Source organism: Canis lupus, chromosome Y (assembly GCF_048164855.1).
Source record: "Canis lupus baileyi chromosome Y, mCanLup2.hap1, whole genome shotgun sequence".
NCBI classification, from domain to species: Eukaryota; Metazoa; Chordata; class Mammalia; order Carnivora; family Canidae; genus Canis; species Canis lupus.
This window is the reverse complement of record NC_132877.1, coordinates 8628699-8653125: the sequence shown is the minus strand read 5'-3', so window position 1 is coordinate 8653125 and position 24427 is coordinate 8628699. Positions and strand designations below refer to the sequence as shown.

Here is a 24427-nt window from a genome sequence, read left to right as displayed (position 1 = left end):
GGCGCCCATGTGTGTATGTTTGAAGGTATGAGTGTGTACTTCAGGATGTGCGAGTATGTGTAACCATAGCCATGTGTGTGGGTGGTTTGTGTGCGTATGTGTGCGTGTGCCGGTGCGGGCGCCTCTGGTAAGTTTGAGCGTGTGGGTCCGTACCAGTGAGTGAGTGAGTGCCAGTATGGGAAAGCGTGTCACTCACCAAGGGCCAGTGTGTGTGTGTTTGTTGGTTTGAGCGTGTGACAGACAGTATGGGAATGGGTGTCCATTTGAGGGAGAGAGTGTGTGTTGTTAGGAACTGGTGTCAGAGAGCTGTAACGGGTAGGTGATCAAGTGCCAGTGTGAGTGTCAGCTGCAGTGTGCTGGTGAGGTTGTAGTAGGAACCCTCCACCTCCACTTTGGAGAACAACCCTAACACTGTATGCTAAGTAAACATGAACAGTAAATATCTCCTACCAAATATCTCTTAATCTTACCCCTGGTAGGGTGGGCCTCCAAAAATATCCCAAATTTCCACCTGAAAGTCCCCAAATCACACTGACTACACATCCTCTCCAAGGCAGACATCCTCTTAAATGGCATCCTGGCTCCTAGGCCCATATATACATGTCAGAGGGTTCCTGAAGTCCATCCTTCTTCCACAGAAGTTTCTCTTGGGCTTTAGGGGCCCCATTCTCCTGCTACTCCATGCACAGGCCAATGTGAGTCTTTCTGTTGGTCATAAACCAAAGCTACAAAGCAGCAAAGCCGCAGCTAATGCTGTCATCACCAGCAACACGGGCCTGGATTCAGCCAAGTTCAGCGCATGAAGCCAAAGAGGTCCCAGAGGCTGTCTGTCTGTTTACCAAACAGGGGCCTGAACCTTAGTATCCCTTCAAATCTACATACTATCATAAGGAGTGATTCTTTGTGGGTGTTGTACTCCTTCTAAACCATCTTCCCTAGGGTTCAAATGAGGGCTGTCGTAGGCACAGTGCTTTGGAAGTGGGCAGAGTCTACAAGACGACAAGACACAGTGGGCAAGACACAGGTAAGACTGAGGGTTCCTCAATGCCATCATGTCCTAGCAGCATGCTTAATTAATATGCCTCTTCATGGAGTGATATTCTAAATGAGGTGATGGGGGCAGTTTAGGGAAGTTACCAAGAAGGATTTCCGAGTTCACTGCGTCCCATGTTTACAATCAGGTGTCACCCACATCCAAGTCCATAAACCAGAGGGCAGTCTGAAGGCTGGCAGGGCAGAGTGTACTCCACAATGAAATACAGAGGAGAAGTTGCACCTGAAAGGTTAGGGATGTCAGAAAGTTGGTGGTGGGGGGGTTGTTGCGGGCAGGAGGAGGGAGGGAATCGCAAGAGGTGCAGGCAGAGAAATGGACCCTCCCACCAGGGGACTCAACGGGGATTAATAATCCCATAATATTGGGCTTTAAACACCAGAGGGACTAAATTCCATTAGTTCATATAACCAGTGGGACTGGGAGCCTCGAGATTTGGAGGTTGGTAGATGTGGCACTGGGAGAGCTGGATGGGCAAGTGATAGCTAGGTTACTGTGCTTAAGGAGACAGACCCTGCATGGAGAGACAGCATACACAAAGCAGTTTACACAGTGTCATGGGCAAACAGGGCATAGATCTGTTCAACTGATTTCAAAAACAAGGAGCTGGCAGCCCCATTATGCTCCCCCACTAGGCAACATAGGTACCGAGATGCCTGCAGGGGAAGGACTGCACAGACGCTGGCTATCTGACCTGCTGATAGTGCTTCATCCCCAAGTTCTCCTGGGGACTGCATACTGCAAGCATGCAAAGCACCTCAGCCTGAGGTTAGGGCAAATGTTGTTGAAATCATATGGGTACCATGCCCCTCTGCTGGGCACACAGCTGCCACACATGCCATGACCAGCTACCATGCTGCAGCTGGCCTCATACCCTGGTGCCGCGCACCAGACACCTTTGTGTTCAGGTGCCAGCTGCCACAGTGTGCTTCAGGACATCTAGCACAGGGCCAATGGCTCAGGGAGGCCTGGGTGGCTCGGTGGTGGAGCGTCGACCTTTGGATCAGGGAGTGATCCTGTGTTCCTGAGATGGAGTCCTACATTGGGCTCCTCCTGGGGAGCCTGCATCTCCCTCTGTGTCTCTGTCTCTCTCTGTGTCTCCCATGAATAAATACATAAAATCTTTTTTAAAAAACGACTAATGGCCCAGCATGAATTTTGACAACACAACCACTCTGCTCCCTAGTTGCCCGAAAGGAACCCCCTGACTGCCAAGACCTAGCCTGTCTGGGTCTTACGAACAGTGCACCACGAACAAGCACAGTGCACAACAGGCAGAAAGTCACTGCCTCCAATGGCACTGAACACAAAAGCCACTCAGACACAACAGTAGGCCGGGAGCAGCTAACATACAATTCTCTCCTGATTTGTCATGTTCTGGAACAGGGGACAGTGCACTGCGGGACACTCGTGATCTCTTCTTCAGAAAGTCACTACTTTCAAAACAACACAAGAAGTTGTTCCTGTCTCATGACCCTGAGATGAAGAGTCACATGCTCTGCTGACTGAGCCAGCCAGGCACCCTCAGAATGAATTTTTTTTTTAAAAAAAGGAGACCCAGCAATATGCCTCTTTGCTAGAGAATGATTTTGTACCCAAACAAAATGTTTGTTTCAATGTGAAACATTGAAAGTGAGGGAGTAGAGAACCTTGATAATGCAAAGGACATCAACGTAAAGCTACAGCAGTGTCGGACAAACTAGACTTTCAACCAAAGGCTGTAGTAAGAGATGAAGAAGGACATTATATCATTCTAAAGAGGTCTATCCAACCAGAAGATGTAACAATTGTAAATACACTTATGTCCCTAATTAGGGGGTAGCCAAATTTATAAACCAATTAATAGCAAAATTAATGAAACTCACTGACACTAATATAGTAATAGTATGGGACTTTAACATTCACTCAGAGCAATAGAGAGGTCATCTAAGCAGAATGTCAACAAGGAAACAAAGGCTTTGAATAACACATTGGACCATATGGACTTTGCAGATATATTCAGAACATTTCATCATAAAGAAGAGGACTACACATTCTTTTTGAGTGCACATGGAAAATTATCCAGATGAAATCACATACTGGGCCACAAATTAGCTCTCAATCCAGTACAAAATATTGAGATTGTACTACGTGTATTTGCAGACCACAATGCTTTAAACCTTAAAGTCAAGGACAAGGAGAAATTTCAAAGGGACACAAATATACAGAATGCTAAAGTGCATCCTAGTAAAGAATGAATGGATCAACCAGGAAGTTACAGAAGAATTTAAAAAGTAGATAGAAACAGATAAAGATGGGTATGTGACAGTTCAGAACCTTTGGGATACAGCAAATGCAGTCCTAAGAGGGAAGTATATAGCAATATAGGGCATTCTCTAGGAACAAGAAAAGTCTCAAGCACATAATCTAAACTTAGCCAAAAGGAGCTATGGGAAAACTCATATAAAGCCTAAATCCAGCAGAAAAGTGATAAATTATAAAGATGAGAGATATAGAAAACAATGATATAGAAATATTTTAAAAAATGAAAAGCAAGAGCAGATAAACTAAGCTAGGAGTTATTACTTTGAAACAAGTACTAATACTCAATAAACCCCTAGCCAGACTTATCAAAAAAGAAAAGAGAAAGGACCCAAACTAATAAAATAATGAAAGAGGAGAGATCACAACCAACACCAAAGAAACACAAACAATTAGAAGAGAATATTATGAGCAATTATATGCCAACAAATTAGATCTAGAAGAAATTGATAAATGCCTACAAATATACAAACTATCAAAATTGAAACAGGGAGAAGTAGAAAACCTGAAACAGACCCATAAGTGGCAAAGAAATTGAAGCAGTAACCAAAAATCTCCCAACCAATGAGTCCAAGAAAAGATGGATTTCCAGTGGAATTCCACCAAACATTTAAAGAAGAACTAATACCCATTCTTCTGAAACTATCTCAAAAAATAGAAATTGAAGGATTACTTCCAAGCCCATTCAAGAAGACAAGCATTGCCTTCATCCCAAAACCAAAGACCCTACCACAAAGGAGAATTACAGAGCAATAACCCTGACGAACATGGATGCAAAAATTCTCACCAAGATATTAGCCAAAAGGATCCAACAGTACTTTAAAAGAATTATTCACCACGACCTACTGAGATTTATTCCTGGGCTGCAAGGGTGGCTCAACACCTCCATTTCAATCGATGTGTTACACCACATTAATAAGAGAAAGGACAGGAACCATTGATCCTCTCAATCGATGTAGAAAAAGCCTCTGACTATGTACGGCATCCTTTCTTGATAAAAACTCTCTGTAGTCTAGGGATGGAAGGAACCTACCTCCATATCATAAAAGCCCTCTATGCAAAGCCCGCAGCAAATATCATTCCCAGTGAGGAGAAACAGTTTCCCAGTTGGGAAAATCCAAATCAAAACCAGTGAGTTAAGTTACCACCTCACACGAGACGGGATGTCTCAAATCAACAATTCATGAAGGAAGAGACACTGGCAAGGATGTGGAGAGGAGGAACACTCTTACACAGTTGGTGGGATTGCAAGCTGGTCTAGCCATACTGGAAAACAGTGTGGAAGTTCCACAAAAATAGTAAAAAATAGAGCTGCCCTATGACCCAGCAGTTGCAATACTAAGGTATCAAAGGGTACAAGCATAGAGTTTTGAAAGGGGAACATGCACTGTAGTGTTTCTACAGCAACATCCACAATAGCCAAACTATGAGCAGAACCCAGATGTCCAATGACAGATGAATGGATAAAGAAGAAGTGGTATACATATACAATGAGATATTACTCAGTCAGTGAAAGGAAAGAAATCCTGCCATTTGCAATGATGTGGATGGAATTAGAGGGCATTATGCTAAGAGGTGTAAGTCAGTCTGAGAATGACATATGATCATATGATTTCACGCATATGTGGAATTTAAGAATCAAAACAGATGAACATGGGGAAACAGAGGGAGAAATAAAGTAAAACAAATTCTGAAAGGGAGGCAAATCCCAAGACAGGCCGCACTCTAGGAAACAAACTGAGGGTTGCTGGAGGGGGGGAGGTGGATGGGGGATGGGATAACTGAAGAGATGGGCAGTAAAGAGAGTACTTTAATGTATGCAATTGATGAATCATTAAGACCTACCTCTGAAGCTAATATAACAGTACTTTTTAATTAAATTTAATTTAAACATAAAATAAAATTTTACAAAAGGAAAACTTTGTGTTCCCAAAGGAGATGTGATAGAGGTTAAAGCAGAAAACTCATTTAGAGAAATAAGTGCTGAAACTTTACAAATCCAAAAACAAGAATTGAACAGAGAAGTCCGTGAATCTACTAGAACACCCTGTTATGTCAATGTGAAAATACCATCTTCAAAATGCATATATTAGAAACGTTAAAAAGCAAGAATAAATCAAGATTTATAAAAGCATCCAGGGAAACAAGGAATAAACTACAGAAGAACACCCATTAAGCTCTCAATGCATTATATGTAGAAAAAAACAGAACAGGAGAGATTGGAAATTCTTATCCAATGGATGTTCAAAGGGGATATTTTACACAGCAAATTTGTCTGGTCAGGACACGTGGGGTGGGCAGAGTTTTCTGCTGGTCCTCTGGGAAGGGGCTCCCACACTGGGACTGAGGCAAACTTGAGCCAGAAGGGTAATACTGCTGGTGTGCTTGGGTGTGGGACCTATTATAAGCAAGTAAGGCAGTCGTTGGCATTGTGCTTTACTGGAGGTATGTGGCTCTGTGTTTATGCAGAGGTACAGGGGAGGGAAAGGGTCCCAGCTAGCTCCTTTGTCCTTGGAGATGGATCTCTGGTGCTTGCTGCTCTCAGAGAAGCACTCCAAGGAGAGCAAATTATCTGTCTCCTGTGTGTCCCAAGTATTTTTCAGATCACTGTTCCTGTGCTATCTGGCTCCAGTTGCTCTTTGCCTGCCTTCTCTCCAGGAGCAGAACAGTGTCCTCTGGATCCCATCCCCCAGCCCAGCATAGTGGCTTGTAAAATTCTAGGTTTGGGACCCCTGAGTGATCAGTGGCTGAACATCTGCCTTCAGCTCAGGGAGTGATTCTGGGGTCTGAGATTGAGTTCTTCATGGGGCTCCCCGCAGAACTCCCCTCCCTCTGTGTCTCTACCTCTCTCTCTGTGTGTCTCTCATAATCAAGTAAATACAATATTTTTTAAAAACAAAAAATAATAACAAAACTCTAGATTTTAGGGACATGGTGTGGGCAAGGATCTTCACTGGTTTTCTGGGGCTGAGGGAGGTTTCAGACAGAAGGGCAGTCATGTCAAATCACAGGTGTGTGGGACTGAAGCATTTCTTCCCCACACCATGTCTCTACATTTCCCACCTTCTTCAGTGTACCTTCTTCTTGCCCTTCAGTTGTGGAGTTTGTTCTTTCTGTCTTCAGGTCCATACTAGGGTATTTAGGATGATTTGGTTGTTATCCACCTGTGGTAGAAGGATAAGAAAACCCTAGGGTCCTATATCATCATCATCTTAGCTCTTTCTCCACTTTCTTTGTTTTAAAAACAACAAACAACAACAACAACAACAACAACAACACCCTTAATTTCAGTGTTCATTCTATTGTTCCAATCTCCATTTCATTAATTTCTTCTGAATACTGTTACCTTCTTCCTTCTAACTTTGGTCTTAGATTGTTTCTTATTTTCTAGGTTCTTCTTTTTCCTTCTTGCCTTGCCTTTATTTTTATTTTTAGTATATTTTTAAATTTGATTTTGACTTGCCAACATATAGTATAACACTATACTCATCCTGTGATGTGCTCATCCTGTCCAGTACCCCCCCTCAGTCCCTAGGTTCTTGAGGTATAAAGTCAGGTTGCTTATTGATCTTCTCTTTAAAAAAATGGTATTTATTGCAGAAAAATTCTTTCCTAGAATTGTTTTTCTGCATTCCCTAGGTTTAGAATAGAAACATGCTTTATTGGTATTTCATTTGTTTAAACATATTTCCTATGTCCCTTATAAGTACTTTTTGGACTTACTGGTTGTTCAGGCAAATATTGTTGGTTTTCCACATACTTGTAAATTTCCTGGTCTATCTCCTGTTATTGATTTCTAATTTCATGGCTTTGTGGTCAGAAAAGGAGCTTCATATGATCTCAATCTCCTTAAATTTGCTGAGAATTGTCTTGTGGCCTCTCATACAAACTATTTTGGAGAATGTTCCATGCCAACGTGAAGAGAATGTGTATTCCACTATTGTTGAATGGATTGTTCTATAAATGTCTGCTAGGTCCACTGGGTCTACAGCATCTTTCAGATCCAAGCTTTTGTGTTTATGATCTCTGAATGACTTATGCATTTATTGGCAGCTTGGCTCACTGGCTTGTCTGCCTTCCTCCCTCCCTCCCTTCCCTCCCTCCCTCCCTCCCTCCCTCCTTCCCTTCCCCCTTCCCCGCTTCCCTCCCTCCCTCCCTCCCTCCCTCCCCCCCTTTCCATCCTCCCTCCCTTCCTCCCTCCTACCTCCCTCCCTTCCTCTCTCCCTCCCTTCCCTCCCTCCCCCTTCCTCCTTTCCCTCCCTCCCCTCCCTCCCTTCCCTCCCTCCTTCCCTTCCTTCTATCCTTTCTTTTTGATGGTCTCTCTCAGTTAAAATCTTTTTGTTTTGAGATACATCCATTTGCTTATTTTTCCTTCTGTTTACCCTGAGAAAACATTTTCTAAAAACATCGCTAAGATCAATGTCAAAGAGCTTAAAGTCTATGTTTCCTTGCGGAGTTTTATAGTTTTCAGTCTTACATTTATTTCTTAATCCATTTTTATTCTATTTTTGTGTATAGAGTAAGAAAATAGCCCAGTTTCATTCTTTTGCGTGCACCTCGCACTTTTCCCAATACCACTTAGAGAAGAAAGTATCTTTCTGAGCTGTATTTTCTTACCTCCTTTGCCATACATAAAATGATGATATAAGTGTGAACTAATTTCTGGGCTCTGTACTCTTGAGCTGTCTGTTTTTTGGGCCAGTATCATACTGCTACAATCACTATTAGTATTGCAGTATATATCCAAATCCAAGAGGGAGATACCTCCACGTTAGCTTTTCATTCTGAATATGGCTTTTCTACACATCCATGCCAGTACCTGTTTGTTCTTGTGGAGTTAATTTTAGGCTGTGGAAATTTAGGCAGGTGTGAGATGAAATTACTTTTTAAAAAAAAATTTAAATTCAATTGGCCAACATATAGTACATCAATAGTTTCAGATGTAGCTTTCAAGAATTCATCAGTTGTGTATAACATGCAGTGCTCATTACATCACGTGCCCATCACCTAGTTACCCTACCTCCCCCCCCCCTTCATCTCCCCTACGGAACCCCTCAGTTTTCTTCTCAGGAATAAGAGTCTCTCATGGTCTGTCTTCCTCTCTGATTTTTCTCCATTCAGTTTCCTCTCCTCCAATAATCACTTGCAGTGTTTCTTATCTTCTGCATATGAGTGAAACCATATGATAACTGAGTGGTTATCACTGAATGACTATTTCACTTAGCATAATACCATACAGGTCCATCTACATCAGTGTAAGTGGGAGGTATTCATTCTTTCTGATGGAGGAGTACTATTCCATTATATACATCTACATATCACATATACACACTCTGGCACACCACATCTTCTTTATCCATTCATCTGTCAATGGACATAATGGCTCCTTCCACAGTTTGGATTGTGAACATTGCTGCTATGAACACTGGGGTGCACGTGCCCCTTTGGATCACTACATCTGTATCTTTGGGGTAAATAAGTGGTAGTGCAATCGCTAGGTGGTAGGGTAGCTCATTTTTAACTTGAGTAATATCCACACTGCTCTCCAAGTGGCTGCACCAGCTTGCATTCCCACAAACAGTGCAAAAGGATTCCTTTCCCCACATTCTCTGCCACCATTTATTTTTCCCGTCTGTTGACTTCAGCCATTCTCACTGGTATAAAGTGGTGTATCTCTGTGCCTTTGATGTGTATTTCCCTGAAGGCAAGTGAAATGGAGCATTGTTTCATGTACCTGTTGGCCATTGTTTCTGTTGGCCATCTGTCGGTTTTTTGTTTGTTTGTTTGTTTGTTTGTTTTGCAGAAATGCCTGTTCCTGTCTTCTTCATTTCTGCCCATTTCCTGACTGGATTATTTGGTTCAGGGCTGTTGAGTTTGATAAGTACCTTTCTTCAGAATTTTATTTATTTATTCATATCACACACACACACAAACACAAACACACAGAGGGAGAGAGAGGGGCAGAGGGAGAGGGAGGCTCCATGCAGGGAGCCCAATGTGGGACTCAACCCTAGGACTCCTGGATCACTCCCTGAGCCAAAGGCAGATGCTCAACCACTGAGCCACCCAGGTGTCCCTAACAAGTTCTTTGTACATCTTGGATACTAGCCATCTATCTGATCTGTCATCTGCAAATAACTTCTCCCATCCTGTAGGTTACCTTTCAGTTTTGTTGACTGTTTCTGTTGTTGTGCAGAAGATTTTTATCTCGTTGAAATCCCAAAAGTTCATTTTTGCTATTGTTTCTCTTGGCTTTAGAGAGGTGTGTAGCAAGAAGTTGCTGTGGCTGAGGTCATAAAAGTTGCTGCCGCCTTATTAAAAAGAAGAGAGAGAAGACTCAAATTAATAAAATCATGAATGAGAAAGGAAGATCACTACCAACACCAAGGAAATACAAACAATTTTAAGAACATCGTATGAGCAGCTATATGCCAATAAATTAGTCAATCTAGAAGAAATGGATGCATTTCTGGAAAACCACAAACTACCGAAACTGGAACAGGAAGAAATAGAAAACCTGAACAGGCCAATAACCAGGGAGGAAATTGAAGCAGTCATCAAAAACCTCCCAACACACAAAACTCCAGGGCCAGACATCTTCCCTGGGAAATTCTATCAACATTGAAAGAAGAAACAACACCTATTCTACTAAAGCTGTTTGGAAAGATAGAAAGAGATGGAGTACTTCCAACTCTTTCTATGAGGCCAACATCAACTTAACTCCAATACCAGACAAAGACAACAACATAAAGGAGAATTACAGACCAATATCCCTGATGAACATGGATGGAAAAATTCTCAACAAGATACTAGCCAATAGGATCCAACAATACATTAAGAAGATGATTCACCATGACCAAGTAGGATTTATCCCTGGGATGCAAGCTGGTTCAACAACTTGTAAAACAATCAATGTGATTGATCATATCAGCAAGAGAAAAAACAAGAAACATATGATCCTCTCAACAAAGATAAACTCAAAATGGATGATATATCTAAATGTGAGACAAGATCCCATCAGAATCCTAGAGGAGAACACAGGCAACACCCTTTTTGAACTTGGCCACAGCAACTTCTTGCAAGACACATCCATGAAGGCAAAAGAAACAAAAGCAAAAATGAATTATTGGGACTTCATCAAGAAGCTTTGGCACAGCAAAAGAAACAGTCCACAAATCTAAATGACAATCTACAGAAGGGGAGAAGATATCTGCAAATGACGTATCAGATAAAGGGCCAGTATCCAAGATCTATAAAGAACTTATTAAACTCAACAGCAAAGAAACACACGATCCAATCATGAAATGGGCAAATGACATGTGAGGAAGACCTAGACATGGCCAAGAAGCACATGAGAAAATGCTCCACACCACTGGCCTTAAGGGAAATACAGATCAAAACCACAATGTGATACCACCTCACGCCAGTGAGAATGGGGAAAATTAACAAGGCAGGAAACCACAAATGTTGGAGAGGATGTGGAGAAAGGGGAACCCTCTTGCACTGTTGGTGGGAATGTGAGCTGGTGCAGCCACTCTGGAAAACTGTGTGGAGGTTCCTCAAAGAGTTAAAAATAGACCTGCCGTACGACTCAGCAATTGCACTGCTAGGGATTTACCACAAAGATACAGATGCAATGAAACACGGGGACACCTGCACCCCGATGTTTCTAGCAGCAATGTCCACAATAGCCAAACTGTGGAAGGAGCCTCGGTGTCCATCGAAAGATGAATGCATAAAGAAGATGTGGTCTATGTATACAATGGAATATTAATCTGCCATTAGAAACAACAAATTCCCACCATTTGCTTCTACATAATGGAACTGGAGGGTATTATGCTGAGTGAAATAATTCAATCGGAGAAGGACAAACATTATATGTTCTCATTCATTTGGGGAATATAAAAACAGTTTTCACTATTTCACTAAGGGAATAAAGGGGAAAGGAGAAAAATGAGTGGGAAATATCAGAAAGGGAGACAGAACATGAGAGACTACTAACACTACTAACACTGGGAAACGAACTAGGGGTGGTGGAAGGGGAGGTGGGTGGTGGGTGGGGGTGACTGGGTGATGGGCACTGAGGTGGGCAATTGATAGGATGAGCACCGGGTGTTTTTCTATATGTTGGCAAATTGAACACCAATAAAAAATAAATTTATATAAAAAATAAAAAGCGTTATGCCCTCGTTAAAATTTTTTTTATAAAGTTGTTGCCTCTGTTCTTCTCTAGGATTTTTTTTAAAGATTTTATTTTTTAAGTTTTTATTTATTTATGATAGTCACAGAGAGTGAGAGAGAGAGAGGCAGAGACACAGGCAGAGGGAGAAGCAGGCTCCATGCACCGGGAGCCTGACGTGGGATTCGATCCCGGGTCTCCAGGATCGCGCCCTGGGCCAAAGGCAGGCGCCAAACCACTGCGCCACCCAGGGATCCCCTTCTCTAGGATTTTGATGGATTTCTGTCTCACATTTAGGTCTTTCAACCATTCTGAGGTTATCTTTGTGCCTGGTGTAAGAGAATGGTTCTTTTGCAAGTGGCTATCCAATTTCCCCAACACCATTTGTTCAATATTCTCTTTTTGGCATCATATATTCTTTCCTGCTTTGTCAAAGATGAGTTGGCCATAGAGTGAGGGTCCATTTCTGGGTTCTCTATTCTGTTCCACTGACCCATGTGTCTGTTTCTGTGCCAGTACCCTACTGTCTGGATGATCACAGCTTTGTAATACAGCTTGAAGCCAGGCATTGTGATGCCACCAGCTTTGTTTTTCTTTTTCAACATTCCTCTGGCTATGTCAGGGTCTTTTCTGGTTCCATGTAAATCTTAGGATAATTTGTTCCAAGTCTGTGAAAAATGTCCATGGTATTTTGAAAAGGATGGCATTGAACGTGTAGATTGCTCTGAGCAGCACAGACCTTTTCACATTTGTTCTGCCAATCCGTAAGTGTGGAATGTTTTTCCATCTCTTTGCGTCATCCTCAATTTCTTTTAGAAGTGTTCTGTAGTTTTTAGGGGACCTTTGCCTCTTTATTTAGGTTTGTTCCTAGGTATCTAATGGGTTTTGGAGCAATTGTCAATGGGATCAATTCCTTAAAGTCTCTGACTTCTGTCTCATTGTTAATGTATGGAAATCCAAATGATTTCTGTGCATTGATTTTGTGTCCTGTCACTTTGCTGTATGAGTGCTAGCAGTTTTGGGGTGGAGTCCTATGGGTTTTCCATATGCTGTATCATGTTGTGTGCAAAGAGTGAGAGTTTGCTTCTTCTTTGCCCAACATGAATGTCTTTTATTTCTTTTTGTTGTCTGATTGCTGACTTGTCTGATTGTTGTCTGACTGGCTGAGACTTTTAGCACTATGTTGCACAACTGTGCTGAGAGTGGGCATCTCTGTCACGTTCCTGACCTTAGGGGAAAAGCTCTCAGTTTTTCCACTTTGAGAATAATACTTATGGTGGGCTTTTCATAGAGGGCTTCTATGATACTGAGGTATCCTCACACTGTGGAGAGTTTTGATCAAGAAATGATGCAGTACTTTGTCAAATACTTTTTCTGCATCAGTTGAGAGGATCCTATGGTTCTTGTCTTTCTCTTATTAATGTGAGTTATCACATTGACTTATTGTGAATACTGAACCACATCCTTACCCAGGAATGACTCCCATTTGCTCATGGTGAATAATCCTTGGAATGTTCTATTGGAGCCTATTGGCTAGTATCCTGGGGAGACTGTTGACGTCCATGTTCATCAGGGATATTGGTCTGTAATTCTCCTTCTTGATGGGGTCTTTGGTTTGAGTATCAAGGAAATGCTGGCCTCATAGAATGAGTTTGGAAATTTTCCTCCCATTTCTACTTTTTGAAACAGCTTCAGCAGAATAGGTATTACTTCTTCTTTAAATGTTGGTAGAATTCTCCTAGGAAGCCATCTGGCCCTGGATTTTTGTTTCTTGGGAGTTTTCTGATGACTGTTTCGATTTCATTGCTGGTTATTGGCCTGTGCAGGGTTTCTATTTCTTCCTGTTTCAATTTTGGTAGTTTATAAGTTTCCAGGAATGCATCTATTTCTTCCAGATTGCTTATTTTGTTGGCATGTAGTTGCTCACAGTAGGTTCTTAAAATCATTTGTATTTCCTTGGTGTTGGTCACGATTGCTCCTCTTTCATTCATGATTTTATTAATTTGGGTCCTTTCTCTTTTCTTTTTGATTACTCTGGCTCAGCGTCTATCTATCTCATTAATTCTCTCAAAGAAGCATCTCCTGGTTGTGTTGATCTGGTTTCTATTTCACTCATTTCTGCTCTAATCTTGATTCTTTGTCTTCTCCTGTTTGGGTTAGGCTTTATTTGTTGTTCTTTCTCCAGCACAGGTAGGTGTAAGGTTAGCTTGTGTATTTGAGATTTTTCTAATTTTTTTGAGAGAGGCTTGTGTTGAAATGTGCTTCCGTCTTAGGGACGCCTCTGCTATATCCCAGAGGTTTTGTACAGTTGTGCTCTCATTCTCCTTAGTTTGTATGAATCTTTTTAATTCTTCTTTAATTTCCTGGCTAACCCATTCATTCTTTACTAGGATGGACTTTAACCTCCAAGTGTTTGTGTTCCTTCCAAATTTCCTCTTGTGATCAATTGAGTTAAAATTTCAAAACACTGTGGTCTGAAAATATGCAGGGAAAAATCCCAATCTTTTGGTATAATTTAGACCTGATTTGTGACCCAGTATTTGATCTATTCTGGAGAATATCCTGTGTGTATTCAGGAAGAATGTAAACTCTGCTGCATTAGAATGGAATGCTTTGTATCGATCTGTGAAGTCCATCTGGGCCAGAGTGTCATTCAAAGTCCTTGTTTCCTTGTTGATCTTCTGCTTAGAATAATATGTCTATTGCTGTGAGTGTGGCGTTGAAGTCCCCCTACTATTAATGTATTATAGCCATATGTTTCTTTACTTTGGTTACTAATTGGTTGATATAATTGACTGCTCCCACGTTGAGGACCTAAATATTCGTAATTGTTGACTAGACCCTTTAAGCATGATATAATGTCCCTCTTCATCTCCAACTATAGACTATAGTTTAAAATCTAATTTTTCTCATAAGAAAATTGCTATCCCAGCTTTCTTTTGAGGTCCATTTCCATGGTAAATGGTTCTCCCCCTGCCACACACACTCATTTCCAGTCTGATGGTGACTTTAGGTCTAAAATGGGTTCTTGTAGACAGCATATGGATGGGTTTTGCTTTTTATCCAGCCTGGTACCCTGTGTTTCTTAACTGGATCATTTAGCCCATTTACATTCAGAGTAACTAGTGAAAGATAGGAATTTAGTGCTGTTGTATTACCTATACAATCCCCGTTTCTGCAGATGGTCTCTGTTTCTTTGGGCTTCCCCTTCCCTTACAGGATCCCCCTTAACATTTCTTACAGGGCTCATTTACTGGTCACAATTTTTTTTTTTTTTTTTTTTTTTTTAGTTTCTGTCTCTCCTAGAAACTCTTTATCTCTCCTTCCATTTTGAATGAAAGCCTTGCTGGATAAAGTATTCTGGCTACATGTTTTTCTCATTTTCTACCCTGAATATATCATCCCAGTCCTTTCTGGCCTGCCATGCTCTGTGGATAGGTCTGCTGTTAATCTGATATTTCTCCCTCTGTAGTTAGGAACCTTGTCTCAAGCTGATTTTAGAATTTTCTCTTTATCTCAGAAATTTGGAAGCTTCACCATTATAATTTGGCATCTTGATTAGTTTTGATGATTTTGGGAGGTTTCTCTCTATCTCTTGGATGTGAATGCCTGTTTCTTTCCCCAGTTTAGGGAAGTTCTTAGGTAAAATTTTCTCCAATACACCTCCTGGCCCTCTACGTCCCTCCACGCCCTCTGCAATCCCAGAGGATTTATAATGGATTTTATAACGGATTTTTTAAAAATAATAAGTTTATTTTTTATTGGTGTTCAATTTGCCAACATACAGAATAACAACCAGTGCTCATCCCGTCAAGTGCCCCCCTCAGTGCCCATCTCCCATTCACCCCCACCCCCCGCCCTCCTCCCATTCCACTACCCCTAGGTCGTTTCCCAGAGTTAGGAGTCTTTAGTTCTGTCTCCCTTTCTGATACTTCCTAACAATTTCTTCTCCCTTCCCTTCTATTCCTTTCACTATTATTTATATTCCCCAAATGGATGAGGCCATACAATGTTTGTCATTCTCCGAATGACTTATTTCACTCAGCATAATACCCTCCAGTTCCATCCACATTGAAGCAAATGGTGGGTATTTGTCGTTTCTAATGGCTGAGTAATATTCCATGTATACGTAAACCACATCTTCTTTATCCTCTAATGCATTTTTTAAAACTATCACTTAACTCTCAGAGCCTGTCCTTATAGACTCTTACTTGTTTTTATCTTTTCCTCAGCTTCCTTATGTCCCATCAACTTGTCTTCTAAGCCACTTTTTCTCTCTATTGAGAATAACTACTCTAGCTACTAGAGCATCCAGTTTAGACTGCATCTCAGAGTGTTTTAACACTCTGATTGTATCTCATTTCTGCACTATGAGGTTCTCTAGAGTCTTTCAAGTTTATTTTCATGTCCAGTTAGTAACTTTATAATTGTGATTCTGAATTCTGTCTCCAACATCTTACTTAAGTCCATATCCATTAGATCTGTGGCAGGGAACATTACCACTGATTCTTTCCTTTGTGGTCAATTCTTTCTTGGATGTATGAGTGTGCAGAGTCAAAAATAGCAACCATGACCCAAGCAGAATACTGGGCAATTCTGAGGAGGTCAGGAACCAGAAAATAAAAGGAAACGACAAGAAAAATAAAAGCAAATTTTTAAAAAGGGGGAAAGTAAGTGGGGGAAAGTGAATACAATCTCATACACGGACCAAATTGGCGATCCATTTGTTGCTGAGTGTATTTTGGTCTGTACATGTTAGAAGGTACTAAATTCCCAATTTACTTTTTAAAAAGCAATATATATCTATATAATAAAATTGAATATGGTGAAAGGATGCTTTATCTATCTACATATGTCTATAACATGTAAGTGTAAAATAGGAAAGTTAAAAAAGAAAAAAATAATAAAAATAAAGGTTGATATAATTCTGTAGTGAAGACAAGAAAAGGGAAAGCATATTGGGTCATTTTAACCTTAAAGACAAAAAAAAAAATCATAAGAGAAAAACTTGCATTCTATGTTCTCCAATTCTGAAGCTTTCCACCACTGTTTGATCAATAAACCTGCTGTTTTCCTGTTATTCCAGAAGGTCTTCTGGGCGAGAAGCCTGCTGCAGTACATTCTCATGTGTCTGTGCCTGGGTGGAGATGCACCACCCCTTGCCAGGTGGCAGGGCTCAGTTTAAGTTGTTTGTGAGGTCTTTGCTCCCTGGAGGCCATGCCTCTCTAGAGGGTTAAATGGGAAAATACGGCTGTTCCCAGATCTCCAGTCCTGGAGTAGGGAGATCCCACTGTATGCCAAACTGCAGACTGCTAGAGAGCCCAGTCAGTCACTCAGATCCTTCCTTGATACAGGTGGGAGGGAGTGGGGGGATTTCATGTTTTGCCCTCTCCTGCATGTACCTGCTCCATCCCTCCTGAGGAACCAGAGCGTTACCCTGCTTCTGTACATTGCAGGGCTCTGGCACAGAAAGAGTTCACTTTGGTGCAATGCACATCTGGTCTGCTTCTCCAGATGAGACTGGAGGTTGCTGTGTTCAGTCCTTTGCAGGGACCCAGCATGACAGCAGTTACCCCATCTGTCCACAGTTTGTAGTTTATGCAATAACAAGCTAAGTCTTCTTCCAGGCTCATAGACCTAAACCCATTTTCCCACTCCAATGCTTGAGAATTCTGCCAGCTTAGGCACCCATTTCTATTCCTCTAGGAATATTGAGACCTCACTGTCCCATCTGCGATTGTGCTGTTTCACCACTGAGGGAAATACCTCAGACGCAGATTTCTGAAGGTCTTGACTTTTGAGTCTCAGGACTGTACAGTTCTCTCCCAGCCCCTTACAAAGGCTCCCTGCCCCAGCCCATGCTGTTTATCTTCCCATATCTTCCCTCCATTTCTGCTCTTCTCAGTCCTACCTTTCAAGAAGTGGTCACTCCCATGTTTGTAGAGTTTCAGGTTTTGTTTCCTTTCAACGCAGGTTGAATTCATAGGTGTTCAGGATGTTTTGATAGTTATGTAGCTCAATTTGGCAACATCCCACACACTTGGGGAAGGTGAGTGTTCATTCACATGGTCTCACTTTCTGTGGGAGAAATCACAGGGTGATAAGATCTAAGATAATACAAAAATACAACTGGTATTTTTGTCTGTTTATCTTAATTATGTGTTGAAACTTCTTCTCCGGACTTCCTCAAGTGTTATGTTGTCTGTGGGTGATTGTCTAAGACAGGGTCCACAGACATATCTGAGATCTATGTGCATATTACTTGACACTGAGGTGGGTAAAAACTCCTCTTGGATCTCTTGGCATGTGATGCTGGAATGTACATCTCCAATAGAAGCAATTGTGTGCACAAATGGATGCCAATTTCTTCTGATTAGAAAGGACAACAAACAAAGATATTCATGTCATCATTCTTAAATGATCAATTCTATAGCAGTCAGTGCATCCACAATATTTTACCACTCTGCATTTCCAGTTATTCCATCATTGCAAATAAGAACTCCATATTCAGTAAAAATTCTTCAAATTGGAAAAAAGTAGAAGTATTTTGAAGGTACCATTGGTAGAGATGACCCAATGACCATTTACAAGCAACATTCATAAACACTATGTAGATAGCCTACTCTGGATTCTTTAACATTCTGTACGTGGCTAATAGTCCAAAGGAAATCTTTTCCCACCTTTGCTAAGTAAAATTGAGAACCATTACTTGTATTGTTAACTTAGATTCTTTTGTGACCCAACTATTGAAGACTAGAGTATGGAAGAAAGATAAATGAGTGTTTGGGAGGCACGCCCTTTTTAAAAAAAAAAATTTTTTTTTTTTGAATTGGAGTTCAATCTGCCAACATATAGCGTTACACCCAGTGCTCATCCTGCCAAGTGCCCCTGCTCAGTGCCCATCACCCAGTCACCCCAACTCCCCTTCCAACTCCCCTTCCACTACCTCTCGTTCCTTTCCCAGGGTTAGGTGTGTCTTATGTTTTATCACCCTCACTGATATTTTCACTCATTTTCTGGGAGGCACTCCTGTAAAAGCTTGGATCAAACTATCCTATCACTAGACTGGAAGTAATTTCATTTCAGTTCATCAGACAGTGCATGGACGGAAGATATTTTCATGATGTCAGCAAGGCAAGGAGGTAATGTAGTTGTGGCAGTATATATCAGATACAAGAATTCTGGTAAGGTTCTCAAAGGATCAAAAAATTAATTGCAGGGTTTATGGAGAGTGTTGGGATATAGAGAAGGAAAGATTAAGTTTCTATCTGATCTAGCTGACTAGGACAAAATACTCCAGCTGTTTCATGCTCAAAATCATGTCCTATCTTTCAAACACCTGTTAAACTTGGAAGATGAAAAAAATACACATTTTGGATTTTCTTATAGGTTTTGTATTTCTTTTGGCTTTCCTCTTGACCTTCTCTCCCACTATAGAAGAATTTTATTACTTTTACAAATCAGTGAGAAAAGAAGTCTTTCTTTCTTTCTTTTATTTATTTATTTTTTTTGGTTTAGATTACGAGGAAAGAGAGGGTTTAAGTTGTATTGACGATGTTGAAATCTTAGTCACTCTTTCACCTGGATTTCAGAGGAAAAATGAAGTTCACTCATTAAAGCAATATATTGGTGAGGTAGATTGTCAAAAATATGATATGATTGTCTAAGAACAAAAACATGAGTACCACTGACTCCAGAACAGTCCATTGACTCGGTGTAACTTTTATCTCAACCTGCTAAATTCTTCAACCCAGAGAACATTTCTGTTATTCTAGGGATAAAGATGACTAATGCTTCCTTGTTAAGGGACATTTTTTATTATTATTTATGATAGTCACAGAGAGAGAGAGAGAGAGAGAGAGAGAGAGAGAGAGAGAGAGAGAGAGAGAGGCAGACACATAGGCAAGGGAGAAGCAGGCTCCACGCACTGGGAGCCGACGTGGGATTCGGTCCCGGGTCTCCAGGATCGCGCCCTGGGCCAAAGGCAGGCGCCAAACTGCTGTGCCACCCAGGGATCCCTTTTTTTTTTTTTTTTTCAATCTGAAGAGTACAGCTCTGTATGTGCAATTGTTTTATTTTTTGTTTTTCCCTTTTTAAAAATAAATTTATTTTGTATTGTTGTTCAATTTGCCAAGATACAGAATAACACCCAGTGCTCATCCCGTCAAGTGCCCACCTCAGTGCCCGTCACCCAGTCACCCCCCCCCCCCGCCCGACCCCCCGCCGCCCACCTCCCCTTCCACCACCCCTAGTTCGTTTCCCAGGGTTAAGAGTCTTTCATGTTCTGTCTCCCTTTCTGATATTTCCCAGTTATTTTTTCTCCTTTCCCTTAAGGGACATTAATATTAACAATTTAGAGATTTAATAGCCTAACAGAAATTGAGGCGGACTTGGTGAAAAAGTCAAAAGTTTTTCAACCTGACTCTTGTTTTCCCTGGGAAATATGAGGGTCAGTATTTCATTCCATCTTCCTCAAGGTTGGAAACATGATTCACTTCACTTATTGAATATTTATTGTGCTAAGTAAGATTTTGAGGGATGGGAATATAGATGGCAATAAAAAGAGATAAAAGGCCTGAGCTTTATGATCTCACATTTTCTATAATGCCTTTGCTGTTATGAAGGAATGTAGGAGTGAGAATTAAAATAATCCATAACATTTTTAAGGTCAACAAAGGTACAGAGTAGTAGTATGTGTTATGTGAAAAGAAAGAAAAAAAAATTGGTATTATTTAGAGTGCAGTTAGTTAACATGACAGTGTAATATTGGTTTAAGGTGTACAATATATTGATTGAAATATTTTTTCAAGGGGTTGCCTGGGTGGCTGAGCGGTTTAGCGCCTGCCTTTGGCCCAGGGCGGGGGTCCTGGGGTCCAGGGATGGCGTCCCCCGTCGAGCTCCCTGCGGGGAGCCTGCATCTCCCTCTGCCTGTGTCTCTGCCTCTCTCTCTCTCTCTCTGTCTCTCTATTTCTCTCATGAATAAATAAAAACAAAATCTTTAAAAAAAGTAAAAAAATTTTTTTTTTCATAAGTGGATATGTACTTACGTTTAGATACATTAACTTTCATTGATTTAAAGGATTTAGTAACACAAAGTAGCAATATAAAATGGTGAGAGTAGCAATTACTGGCAGGCATTCAGATGCACCTGGGGAAAATGTTAATTACGTTTTCTAGCAAAATGAATTAATAATAGAAATGAAATGTTTCATTTACGCACGTACATGAAAATTCACAATGTTTACCCATACTGTTTATTGTGGTCCTAATAGAGGTTAATTTAAATAACAAAATTACCAGGACTTCGAGAACACACATAAAAGCTAATCAGAATAATTCTTTTTTTTTTTTTTTTTTTAAGGGTGAAGGAGTTTATATCTTTAATTAAGCTGCGAGATGGTAATTGTTCCCTGTATCATCACTGATAACTTCGTTAGATACTGTCTAAGAAAGCAGTGGATGGAGAGGCTGAAGCATTAGGATATGCAATTGATTCATTTCTGTTCCACTACATTTCTGTTCTGTTTCTGGTCATTTAAATAAGTCAGTGCGAGGGGGATCCCTGGGTGGCTCGGTGGCTGAGCGTCTGCCTTCGGCCCAGGGCGTGATCCTGGAGTCCCGGATCGAGTCCCCCATCAGGCTCCCTGCGTGGGGCCTCCTTCTCCCTGCTCCTGTGTCTCTGCCTCTCTGTCCATGTCTATCATAAATAAACAAATCTTTAAAAATAATAAATAAGTAAATGTGTACATTTGGGGGCTCAGTAATGTACCCCAAGGTGCTTTCCTTTTTTTCCCCCCAAGACTAATGATCTGGTAATTGTAGGCTATGTTTCCATAGACATGGCTATAGCGCCTCTCTCTTACCCCTTGCAGTGCCCAGGATAAAACTTTGCTTACCATCCGTCGGTCATAATGGGATTTTAGACTCCCGTCATTTCCGGTGGAGACCGGTTGAAGTCTCGCATCGCGAGACCGTGGGGCCGTGGGGTAGTCCACCGGCGGTCGTTGCTGAGGTAGTTTTCCATCTTTTAGAGAGGCAAGTACTTTGCGCCCCAGCATCCAAAATGTGTAAATTATTACTAGTTCGTTATGCCTTAATCTTGAGAGTAACTTGTTGGTATTTTAGGTCACAGTGGTTAACAGGCTTCTGTCGTTGGCTTTGTAAGTGACTCTTTAAGAATGTGAATATTTATTTTCTTTATTGACCTTGCTTCCATCTTTTCGTTTTCGAGTGAACATCCTATTTTTCTCAGCCTTTCTCCTTTCCGTTTTTCTTTGCCTCTCTCTCTATATTGTGCGCCTTTTCAAGTTTGTTTTTCATTATATCTGATTTGAGCGTGTCTTCGACTCTTAGTTTGCCCGTCCATGCTGTGCCTTTAGTGCAGTTTATACGGGTATTTCACTTTGTATTTCTTAGGTTTCCACAGTTTGGTGTGGTTTCTCTCATATTTACACAAGTTGTTACTTTTATTTGTACATTTTGGTTTTTTATTTATTTATTTATTTATTTTTATGATAGTCACACAGAGAGAGAGAGAGAGGCAGAGACACAGGCAGAGGGAGAAGCAGGCTCCATGCACCGGGAGCCCGACGTGGGACTCGATCCCGGGTCTCCAGGATCGCGCCCTGGGCCAAAGGCAGGCGCCAAACCGCTGCGCCACCTGCGCCACCCAGGGATCCCCATTTTGGTTTTCTTTTTAATCCAGTTTTAAATCTCTGACTTTTTATGTACCCATTTTTTTTTTTTTTATGTTCATCTGTTTCCATTTTTCGATGTCCTGTTTTTTATTTTAATGCTTTTATGTGGTAATCATCACTGGTTTCTTTCTGTTGATGTCATTTAGTTTGTTCATATACGTGTCCTCTCCAGTTCTTGAAGTACTTTGTTTTTCCCTACTTCTATTCTTTCCCTACTTCTATGTTAGGGAAAAGAGTTCTACAAATATAGAATGTTTACCTTGTGTCTCTGTATCTTCATGACACAAGTACTATTTTATTTGTTTTTTTGACTTTTCATATTTTTATCCCTCAGAAATATAGCCTGCATTTCATTCTCTGAGTCTTTTGTCTTTTCATTTTCTTTGTGTTAATGTCTTTATTTCTTCATGCCTGCTTTTAAAAATGTCTTGTTGAGCTTCTCGTACATTGCACGTTTGTTAGCGTCCACCATTGCTTCCCTCTCTTCCCCTGAATTTCTCTCGTGTTTATCCATATATTCATTTCTATCATAGTTTCTTTATGCCTTTCTCATTATGTGAGTAAATATTCTTTGCCTGATTCTTTTTTCTCTTTGGTTTTTCCCCACCATATTGTACAACCCCCTTTCTTACTGCTTCTACTGGTTTCCCGCCTTTAAACCCTTACTAGATGCAACTTTCTGCCCATGCATCAGTTTTTACTATTTTCTCATTTTCCATCTTATCTCTCAGACTTGCCATATTTTCTGCACCTTTATGATGAATATTTCATGAGAGTCCAGAGCGTTGTGTCTTTTGTGTACCCCTATATCTCATGTGTTCCAAACACCTGAATGGTACACAATAAATAAAAATCTTGTGCTCTGCCTTTCCTGACTTTCTATACTTCATTTCTTCTTGTCTGTTTAATATTTTTTAGCCATTCCTATGGTTTGTCTTTGTCTCTTTTCCTCTCAGGGTAGCTCTTTGTTGCAACAGGTTCTGAAATTTACATTTATGGGTGCCTTGCACTTTTCTTTCTTTCTGAGTCTGTTTCCATTTTCTGTCTGGAGTTTCTTTTATTTATGTATTTATTTTTTATGTATTTATTTATTTTTACCTTTTTACTTCCCGTTTTCTCTTGTTCTCTGATCTTTGTTCTTTCCTTGGCATATATGCCCTCTACACGTTACTCTAAAAAATATTCAGGATTATTTTCTCATTTACTACTACATTACCACTTCTTGTTTCAGTTTTCTTTTTCTTCTTCTTCTTCCTTTTTTTTTTTTTTTTTTGACTTTGCTCTTGATTATTTTTCTCTCTTGTTTAGATGGTTATTCATTTTTTCACACTGAGACCCTGGGGTAACAACCAGAGCCAAAGGCAGATACTTAACTGAGCATCCAAGTTGCTGTTATCTCCTCCTGTTCCTAAATTTCCTTCCTTAAGTCAGACTTCTTAAATCCAGCAGACAAAATTATAAACTGGAATTTTTATTTATTTATTTTTTACAGGACTTAATGTGAACATGGCTGAGGAAGACTCATTCTCATCATCTGCTACTACCTCTCAGGAACAAGAACAACTTGAAAACAGAAACTTGATAGTTCCCTCTGTGGCTGCAGACCATCACACAGATGACTTGACTGAAGCCTCCACAACTCTGTCTGGTTTTGCCGGTGTCAAGCTTGGCACAGGCTCTGTCAAGAAATTAGTAATCAGAAACTTTAAAGGTAACATAATGATCATTTTATAAAGATTTCAGTTTTAGCTCCACATTTCCTATTGCTGCTTTTTGATTTTTGAATTCTGAGAGATAAAGTTTTATTTTTTGTGGCACAGGTAAATTTTAGAAGATTTAGGAACATTGCTTTCCCAGCCACGATATAATCGTAACCCGTGACCTTTGGAAATTTGCTCCGTGCTTCACTTTTTTGTTTCCCTCTAAAATACATTTTCAGTTCTCTCTTAGATTTTGAAATACATTCTAGACTTCCAAACCTTTGTAGATTAGTTTCCCATCTTTTTAGTGACTAGATCTGTGTTATAGTGAAAAGTGGTCTTACACAGATAGTCAAAAAAGCAACAATTTAATTATTTGCTGACATAAAATATGTGGTAAAAATAATACACTTGGATGTGAATAATAAAATAATAAATAAGATCTAGTAGTAAGAATAAATGGATTTTATGCATTTAAAAATTTTTGAGAAGGGCAGCC

At 40.5% G+C, this 24427-nt stretch overlaps 1 protein-coding gene and 1 long non-coding RNA gene across 9 annotated transcripts in view; one reads left to right on the top strand and one right to left on the bottom strand.

Moving 5' to 3' along the window:
- Positions 1-1031: 1031 nt before the first annotated feature.
- Positions 1032-21474, bottom strand: LOC140629013 (uncharacterized). Of its 4 annotated transcripts, none has more exons than XR_012026889.1 (5): positions 21395-21444; positions 17443-17609; positions 9513-9663; positions 6416-6516; positions 1032-1276 (listed from the first exon to the last, which is right to left on the bottom strand). It is a non-coding gene; the product is annotated as an uncharacterized lncRNA (long non-coding RNA). The 4 variants fall into 4 exon arrangements; XR_012026890.1 differs by lacking the exon at positions 1032-1276 and adding an exon at positions 5525-5750; XR_012026888.1 differs by lacking the exon at positions 1032-1276 and having other exon boundaries at positions 6274-6516; positions 21428-21474.
- LOC140629012 (cullin-4B-like) overlaps positions 21461-24427 on the top strand; it is a 73219-nt gene continuing 70252 nt past the window's right edge. For 4 of the 5 annotated variants that reach the window (XM_072818391.1, XM_072818392.1, XM_072818390.1 and 1 more), the window contains exons 1-2: positions 21461-21566; positions 23721-23939. In XM_072818391.1, the coding sequence (XP_072674492.1) occupies positions 23735-23939 (205 nt within the window). In that variant the 5' untranslated portion in view covers positions 21461-21566; positions 23721-23734. Of the gene's footprint in view, positions 21692-23720; positions 23940-24427 lie in introns of all 5 variants that reach the window. The other variant, XM_072818389.1, reaches the window with a different exon arrangement.